Source organism: Mastomys coucha, unplaced genomic scaffold (genome assembly GCF_008632895.1).
Source record: "Mastomys coucha isolate ucsf_1 unplaced genomic scaffold, UCSF_Mcou_1 pScaffold22, whole genome shotgun sequence".
Lineage (NCBI taxonomy): Eukaryota > Metazoa > Chordata > Mammalia > Rodentia > Muridae > Mastomys > Mastomys coucha.
The window spans coordinates 209,657,133-209,666,271 of record NW_022196905.1 but is presented as its reverse complement, the minus strand read 5'-3'; the positions used below and the strand labels follow the sequence as shown (position 1 = coordinate 209,666,271).

At 56.5% G+C, this 9,139-nt stretch overlaps 1 protein-coding gene across 11 annotated transcripts in view; it reads left to right on the top strand.

Moving 5' to 3' along the window:
- Mast3 (microtubule associated serine/threonine kinase 3) overlaps nt 1-9,139 on the top strand; it is a 28,194-nt gene that overhangs the window by 6,000 nt on the left and 13,055 nt on the right. For 4 of the 11 annotated variants that reach the window (XM_031340166.1, XM_031340164.1, XM_031340165.1 and 1 more), the window contains exons 1-2: nt 2,107-3,224; nt 3,322-3,411. In XM_031340166.1, the coding sequence (XP_031196026.1) occupies nt 3,178-3,224; nt 3,322-3,411 (137 nt within the window). In that variant the 5' untranslated portion in view covers nt 2,107-3,177. Of the gene's footprint in view, nt 1-606; nt 639-2,106; nt 3,225-3,321; nt 3,412-7,458; nt 7,689-9,139 lie in introns of those variants that run through there. The other 7 variants (XM_031340171.1, XM_031340173.1, XM_031340169.1 and 4 more) reach the window with 3 other exon arrangements.

The following is a 9,139-nucleotide window of genomic DNA, read 5'->3' as shown; positions in this document are numbered from 1 at the left end:
GGCCTTGAACTCAGAAATCCGCCTGCCTCTGCCTTCCAAGTGCTGGGATTAAAGGCATGCACCACCACCGCCCGGCCATTTATTATGTGTTATTATTGCTTGAGACAAGTCTCCATCCATAGCCCAGGCTGGAATGAAAATGTTCCTGCTTCTATCTGTCAAGCATGGAGAGGACAGGTCTGAGCCACCGCACCTGTCTTCATTTCTTCTTTTCCTTTCATTATTCTATTACGTTGATTTGTTAATCTTGTGTGTGAGCATGCACCCCTGAGACACTTGCAGGAGATGGTTCCCTCCTTCCATCATGCGGGTGCTGGGGATCAAACTCAGGTGGTCAGGTTTAGCAGCAAGCCCCCTTTCCCACTTAGCCCCAATTATATATGTAGTCACACCCCCTCCCCACTAGCAGGGTCAGGCAGCTTGGGAGCCGCAGGTGAGAGTTAGGACTAAGCTACTGAACGTCTTGAAAGGCTGCAGTTGGTGTGAGGACCCTGAGACAGTGTGTAAGCAGGAACGAGGCCTTGACAGAGGCATGGGAGGCTGATGTTGGGGTGCAGTGGGTGGAACACTTCCTAGGGTGACCCCACTCTCTTTGTCTCATTGCAGAAGGAGCTGAGTCTTCCACGACGGGGGCGCGGGTGAGTAATTTATTCAATGATTAATACAACGACAACATTTGCTTCTCTTTTTCCATTTGTGCATCCTTTGAGGCAGGATATCTCAAACCCAGAACTCAGCAGCTTGCTCTGGAGATCCCCCGTCTCTGCTGTCCAAGGCTGGTGTTACATACGGGTGGGCTGCTCTCAGGGGCTCTGTGCACCCAAACTCTGATCCTCATCATGAGCAGCAATCGCTTTAACCACTGAGCCTTTCCCCAGAATTCCCTTCCTTTCCCCTGACTCCACCCCTCAAAGAACCCTTCCCGGGGCTGGAGAGATGGCTCAGCAGTTAAGAGCATTGCTCTTCCAGAGGTCCTGAGTTCAATTCCCAGCAACCACAAGGTGGCTCACAACCATCTGTTATGGAATCTGAAGCCCTCTTCTGGTGTGTCCGAAGACAGAGACAGTCTTCAGACACATATAAATAGATCTTACAAAAAACAAGCAAACAAACAAACAAACAAACAACCCAATGACTTCCCATGTTGGGATCCAGCCAAAGCATAATTTGTCATGCCTGTGATTCCTGAAGCACCCACAAAGCTGAGGTAGATTGACAGTTCCAAGCCAGCCTGGGCTACATAAGATCCTGCCCCCCCCAAAAAAAATGGGAGGCGTGACTCCAGTGTAGAAGGCTTGCTCAAATATTCGAAGACCATAGGCTCGAGAGGTGGCTCAGTGGGTAAAGGCAATTTGCTGTCATGCTCCGGAATGCATAGGTGGGCCCCCCAAATTGTCTTCAGACCTCCAGGTGTGTGCAGGGACAGACCTCTTCCACTAAATAAATAAATGTAGAAAAAGATTTGATTCTCAGTACTGGGAGTTGGGGGGGTGTGAGGTTATGAAATATTAACTTCTAACCCAAGTACATTGGAATGGGCTTGCATGACAAAGACTCGCTTCCTTTTGGCGCCCGCCAACAGAATCCGTGACGCTGCCATCATCTGGGGAGCTCTGGAGCTCAAAGAACATTTTGTTCGGTGCGTCCCGGGTTTACAGATGGATAAACAAAGACTGGGGGAGGGGTTCACCTCCTGTTCGCTCTAGACAGCAAACAACTTTGGACGCCCCATCTTTGGAAGTTGCGCGTGCCTCAGTTGAAGGCTGACAAGCTCGGTGTTTTTTGAGCACCTACGAAGTGCTGAGCCCTGCCCGTTGGAGAAAGAGAGGCAAGAGGTGGTTCAGCCCCTCTGGCGCCCCGATTCTTAGTGGGGGACACAAAACGTGAAAAGTGTGTGCTCAGGGGAAATGGAAAGAGACAGGCGCCGGGGTCATTTGGAGGAGGCGAGGTTTGGTCTTGGAGAGGACCAACGGCGGGGCGGGCAGGGCAGGAGGAGTCCGGCGAGGCGGCCAATGTGTGGACAATTCCAGACAGGGAGACCAGGAGTGGAACCCGTTTTGGCAGTGGAGGGAGCGCTAGGCGAGGTAGAGGAAGAAACGCAGGTCCTGAGAACAGGGTCTCTGTCGCCCCAAAGTCGTGTGCACGACGGCTGGGGCGGGGCCGGACCTTGTCCTGAGTGCGTTGTGAGGGACTGGAGGCGGGAAGAGCGCAGTGCACCGACCTCGAGGGTAAAGTCAGGGCCAGAGTCCCTCGGGAGCTGTCAGCTCTGCCACCCGTGCTGTACGTGACTCGATCCCCGGCTGTCAGGGACCAGATCCGTGGGGACGCCACGATGGGAGGGGACACGACAATGCGATCTCGGGTGGGAGATATCCCGGTCCACAGAACCTAGGTCTCTTTCCCTTCTGGCGAGTGGTTGGGCGTCTGAGTGTTCCGGAAACTGGTCAAGGAGGGCCAGACTGTAGCCCCCAGGATTGCGCGTAGGTCTTTCTATTCCGAGCGCGCACGCTCTGCAGAGCTGGGCGCTCAGCCCCGCCCCGCCGCGCGAGGCTCCGCCTCTGTTCCCGCCCTCCATCTCAGTTCTTAAGTGGTACCGCCCACAGACAGGCCCAAGAGCCAGTCCAGAATCCACACACACTCAGAGGCCCCGCCCACCACCTCACCCCCGCGCGATTGGGGTCCTACAAATTGCTTCCAAACGCCCAGCTCATAGTATACTTTTGAGGCCCACCGCCGCCAGCCGCATCGGGCTCTGTTGTGCTACGCCCCGCCCTCTTCAGAGTCTCCTCCCTCTCCCCAAACCTCTACCTACCTCCCATAGCTCCGCCTCTCATTCTATAACCTAGTCTACACATCCGAATCCACGCCTACTTTCTTACTCAGGACCTCCCCAGAAGCCCGGCTCCTCGCCTCTAGCCGCCCACATCTCATAGCCCCACCCGAACCTTGTAGTCCCGCCCCATCATCCTTTGGTCCTGCTCCGCATCATGATAGTACTGCCTATAGTCCTGCCCCTCGGTCCACGGTCTGTCCCGCTCCTGGTCCCGCCCCGTAACCCGTAGCCCCGCCCCGTAGCCCCGCCCCCGCCAGCCGCCGGTGCGCGCGTCCCTCTGTCCAGAGTCCCAGCGCGTCTGCTCGCGCCCGGTGCCACCGGGCGTCGGTTCCCGCGGCGCCGCCATGAAGTCCCGCAGGGAGAAATTACTGATCCCCGCGCTGACGCTCGAGTGAGTACGGAGGCCCGAGCACCGCGGTGCGACCCCTGGGAATCCGCGGGGGTCACGCCGGGTCGCCGCGGGGTCACCGCTCGCCTCTGTCTTGCAGTCTGTCGCCCAGCAGCCAGAGCCCATGCCTGTTGAGCCCCGGCAGCCCGTGCAGCCCGTGCAGCCCATCGCTGGGCCTGCAGCCCTGGAGGTGAGTGGCGCCGCCCCGCACGCGCACCCTCCACCCGGGCCTATCACACCTCCTGGCCGCCCCAGGCCTCAGTGTCACCCCCTCCTTGGCTTTGCATCCCGCGGGAACACCCAGCTGCAGGCTGGAGCTGAACAGGTGTCCCAGGCCAGGTCAGAACTTGAGCCCAAGGACTTCTTGAGACAGGTGCTGGATTCCCAGGGCCCTGTTGGGTGGTGACCTCGGGGATCTGCCAGAAACTCTCTCTGTGGTCACACACAAACCCAACGGGCTGCAGCAGACCGAAAACAGCCATTTCTACTCTGATCATATTTCCTACCAAGGGAACTGAGGCTCAGAGACAGGCCTGTTATGAGTTCCCTAAGTCTGGGGGCCAGCTTGGCCACCACTCCCTACTTAGAGTCAGCACCACCCTCTGTGACTCTGGGGCAGGTATCAGGGACTGGCCCGTGTGAAAGTCAAGTCTTGACTTACCTGGGAGCCATTCACACCTTACCATGAATGAGCTGCTTGGCACATTTGGTAGATTTGAATGGGGAGGACAAAATACTATGGAGTCCACACTGAATTCCAATTGGGTTACCTTCATTCACTCAGTCAACGCTCACTAGGCACCTAACCAGTGTGCCGAGTAAAAAGTCCATAGTTGTGAACAAGAATGGCAGACATCTCCCTCAGGGGGGTTCTCAGTTGGCTGGAGGAGGTTGCCAGCGAGGAAATGAGTGACTATGTTCAAATACTGACCCCTTGGGAAGCTGATTGGAACCATGGACAGAGCTAGGTGAAGGCTAGCACAGGGCAGCTAGGACTGAGTGTGCAAAGGTCCTGAGGCAATCTTTTGAGGGGAATAAGGTTTTGTGGTGACAAGGACGACTGGAGGAAAGCTGGTCTGTCTGGAACGGGCTGCCCAGTGGGAGGGTAGGCACTGCTGTTGCCACACTTCCTTGGGAGTGGGTGGAGGAGATCCAGGGCATCCTAGGAGACAGTGTGAGGTCAGACACATCTCTAAGTCCTTGGTTCCAACCCAGGGGACGGCAGGTGAGAGGAAAGGGAGGGACCCTAAACTGGGGTTGCATGTGACTGAACAAGCTTATACCTAGAGGAAATGGTGGCACTGCCAGGGACTGGAGCCCAGCCTACCAGGTAGCCACAGTGACCACCAGAGGGTGGCAGAGTCACTTCACCTGAAGCCACAGAGCCTCCTCACATTTACTCCCCTCTGCTGGTAAGGAGTGAATGTGATTTGTCTGGCAACCATTTATACCTCAGTATGAAAGAGCCCCTCTGATCCGCATACTATTTGAAAAAAGGTCCCTGTGTGTCCCATAATCCTTATGGTCCCAGATCTTGTGAAACCTGCCTGCCTCTCCCCATCTTCCCACCCCCCACACACACGTCACTCTAAGGTGCATTCTCGGAGTGCAAGCAGATCCTGGTGTTGGTGGAAGGAGTACGCCCTGCTGAGTGAGAACATCTTTCTGCGCCATTATTGAGTGTTTATTTCCTTCACAACTTTGAGAGGCCCTAAAAGGCTTGGCCTGAATCTCTCTGCTCACACTGTATGCTCAGGGCAGGGCCCAGTGTGCAGCAGGTGCTTATTTGATGCTCTGGCCTGGATGAATAGAAGGCAGGCAGAGGGGCTGTGTTGTCCTTTAGGTTCAAAGGCCATCTGGACTTGGGGCCCTACAGGTCACAGACTGCCCAGGGCCTTGGAGGCCAGGCACAAAAGGAATGTAGATTTACCTGGGGTGTGCAGGGTATGGGGGCTGGGGATAGTGGTCCAGCTGTTTGGAACATGGGAAGATGGATTGGCCAGATTAAAACACATCCAAGGCTTTGCCATTTAAGCAGCAGCAGAGAGACAAAGCAAAGTCCCCAGAGCCAGTCACAGATGATGTTATGGTCCCTGCCCCAAGAGGGTTTCATCCAGAATCCCTCGGCAGAGAGCCTGGGAGCAGACCCTGTATGCTCACCCTAGCCAGGCAGGCACTCTGGATAGTTTGCATAGCCCAGGTCTTCAGAGTGGGAAACAGGCCAGCTGGGCTGCTATGGCTTTGGTCTGTGGTTGGGGACAAGGAAACAGCTATATATCAGGTGTGTTGTGGAGGTGTGTTCCCAAGCACAACAGAGGTCGGCGGCTCTCCCCGGAGGTGTGTGAAGCCCAGGGCTCCACCACCATTTGCGTCCCCAGAATCAGGAGGCTTTGAGCCTTTTAGTCAGTACTCAGACCTGACATAAGTAGCCATCATGATCCTCTTTGTCACGCGTGGCCGCTGCAGGGTTGGTCCTTGGGACTCAGAACATGAGCTCTAGCCCACTCACTTTCTCCACGTCTTACCATGATGTGGTCCTCAGCTTTTCTCGCATGCCACCAGCACCCCACTGGAGGCTTAAACCCAGTTTCTCAAAGGTCTCTCTTTGCTTTCCATGGAGAAGCTCTTACATGATCCATGGCTCCCCATTGCAGTTTCAATGAGCCCCAATCCTCACTGCAGCTGTGTGGTTAGCTCAGTGAGCACCCTCCTCCCCATCTGTGACACTCTTCCCCCATGGGGACTGATTCTCTTCATTCTCACGGTCATAGTTATTAGGTTGCCTGTCTACTTGCCTTCTTTCCTATATCTTGAGAGAGAAATATCATCCAGGCTGGCCTTAAGTTCCTAGCTATACCCCTCAAGTCCTGTGTCAACAGGTGTGTGTCACCACCTCCAAGTATTGTGAGGGTTGAGGTGGAGCCCCTCCGTGCCAGGCAAGCATCTTGCCAGCTGAGCTACATCCCTCTTTCTTTGAAGTTGCTCTTTGACATTCTTCATCAGTCTCCTTATCTTAGATCAAGGACTACCAACCACCCTTGAAGTCACCCCTAGATGTCCCAGTGGCAGGTAAACTGTAAGTGTTCAATAAATGTTTATCAAGTGAATAAATGACTGGATATGGGTTTGTGGTCCAGCCAGCAGCATGGGGGACGCCTGATGTGGCAAAGAGCCCGGAGGAACCGTGGCAGAGTCTGGGGGTGACTTGAGAAGGATGGGTAGGGGAAACCCTGGGAGCCTGTGCCTCAGTTTCCTCAGCTATCTTCTCGTACCAAATATGGGTTCAAATCCAAGCAAGGCTATGATCCAAAGTATCTAAAGGCCCAGGGAGCAGGGTGCTGTCAGAATGACTCCCACTGGCTACCCAGGACCTGGGGGAGAAGGACATATACCTTTGGTTTGTAGTGTATGTGACTTACCGCCTTTGGGAATGGCTTTCGTGGCCATGCACGATGCGTTAGTTGCAGGCTTTATACAGAAGGGAAGGGAAGGGGCAGAGCCAGGCAGAGCTGACACCTCAGAGTCAGAGGGCACACCCGTCGCAGCTTGCTCTAGCACCGCCAAAGCCTCACCCTACCGTCCGGGCCCTAGCAACGCCCCGCCTCCGCTGATAAGGCCAAAGCAACGCCCCACACGCTTGATGGGCCCTAGCGACGCCCCGCCCTCGCCGCACAGAGCCCTAGCAACGACCAGGTAACCCCGCCCCACAATGCTCAGAACCCTAGGAAAGCCCTGTCTGGGCTGCTGAGGTCCATAGCAACGCCCCGCCCTCGTCCCAGGGAGCCTGTCCCCGAGCTTAGAGTTCTAGCAACATCCTGCGTGTGTTGCTGAGGTCCATAGCAACGCCCCGCCCTCGCTAACCAGAGCCCTAGCAACGGCCAGGTAACCCCGCCTCCTATGCTCAGAACCCTTGCAAAGCCCTGCCTGTGCTGCTAGGGGCATAGCGACGCTCACGTTCGTACCCAAAGCCCTAGTAACGTCCACTACTCCGCGCCCCGCTACTCGGGGCCCTAGCAACGCCCCGCGCTGTCCCTCAAGGCCCTGGCAACGGTGGGCACCGACAGCCCGGCGGGTTCTGACTGCGCTGCGCTCCATCCTAGCGCTTCCGGCAGAGCTGCAGCAAGCAACAAAAGCTCCTTAGTTGGGGACCCTAGCAACGCCCCGCCTAGGTCCGTAGCAACGCCTCGCCCCCCTTCCTCCTCCATCGCGAGACCACGCCCCCTCAGGCTCCGCCCCATGGTTGGGCGGGGCTCCCAGCCGGGCTTCCTCCTTGCTACCGCGCGCGCTCCTTCTTGCCCGCGGCCAGTGGGCCGCTCCAAGGGGCTCAGGCCGAATCTGGCCGATCCGGCCGAGGCCCCGGCGGACAGAGGGCGGCAGCATGTCGGACCCTAGCTACTGGACCGCGGTGGCGGCCCCCGGACACCGCAGCCGCCTGGCTAAGGGTGCACTGCTACAGCGTTCCAAAAGGTAGGGGAGGCTTGGGGCGCAGGGTCTAGCTGTGGACGCCCGGTATTTGAACTCGGGACTCGGGCCTTGCAAAGCGATGAATTTGGGAAGAATGGAGCAGTCTGTCCCGGACACTAAGCGGAAATGCTGGCGCAGATGCAAATACTCATGGCCCAGGCTGACGAGTGGGTGGCAGGTCTGCAGCCAAGGCATGCCTGGCTTCTCGGCCCAGGACCTCCTCTGCAAGGCACAGAGGCCAAGAGAGGTGGTGCCTCAACTTTCGACCCAGGTTCTAATTGTAGGATATTTTTTTTTACCATGCTGTGTGACCTCAGGCAGATCCTCAACCTCTCTGTGCTTGGGTTTCTCTGTATTTAGGTTTGCATAGTTGGGCAAAGTCTGGGTTGCAAGGACCCTGAGTGCTCAGTCCAGAGCTTTGATTTGGCCTTGAGATAGTGCGGTGTCTCTGTCATGGCCTACAGGCCTTTTAGAGCAAGGAAGAGTGTAAGCAGTTGGCGTTTAATGTGTGCTCAAGTGGATGATCCAGGTTCTCTGAGGTGTCCAATATGGTTGTTTTCAAGGTCTTGCCTGTAAGCATAAGGGAAAGAAACCAACCATTCTTATTGGCTACCGGTGCAGGACCGTGGGGCAGACCCGGCAGGGAGAGGATGTGGCTGCCAGTGTGTGTCGTGTGCAGAGGAGGGAGACAGGAAGTCCTGCAGGCCCCTTTGGGTTCAGCTTCTGCACCCACACCTCAGTCTAGGGGGCAATTCTTCCCTCTCTTGGTAGCTGTAGCCCCGATTTACTGTGTGAAGAGCAGGTACTGTTGGTGGGTACCCCAGATCAAGGCTGGTTTGTACCGTGTCCACACCTGTGGCTTAGCTGACTCTGGGGGTGTGGCCTCCTGTAGGCAAGCTCTGAGAGCGTAGGTCCCCCCACGGCCAGCTTCACAGAGTGTGTTGATTTTGTGCACATCCTGGGTGTCTTGATGCGGGGATAGAGGGGCCTTCTGCAGCGGCAAACAGGCTGGGCCCAGCTCCCTATCACCCTCTTGCCTATGCCCTTTGCTGCCTGCGACGCCTCCTGTCTTGGCCTGCAAACTGTTCCCCTCTATCTCCCCAACCCTCCCTACCTCCTTAGGGCCCCGCCTGTCGCTCCCTCCCTGACACTTCTGCAGAGAGCTGCGTTGGTGGAGGGCTGTGTGGGCTGCTCTCCTTGCCTTCAGTCAGAGCTGCTGTTGCTGGGTGACTGTAGGGGGCTGGGGAGGAGGGCAGGATCCCAGTGACTTCAACTCTGCCAAGGTGGAGGCGAAACTCAGGGTCTGGTGGGCAGAAGGGGCCAGAGACCTGGGCTGGGGGATCAGGGCAGGCGGCCAAAAGGAACATGGGTTTGTATGTAGCCCACGCTGGCCCCCAATTCAGAGATGGATTAAAGTGGTGTGATACCACAGGGCGAAGCATTAGCTCTTTGGC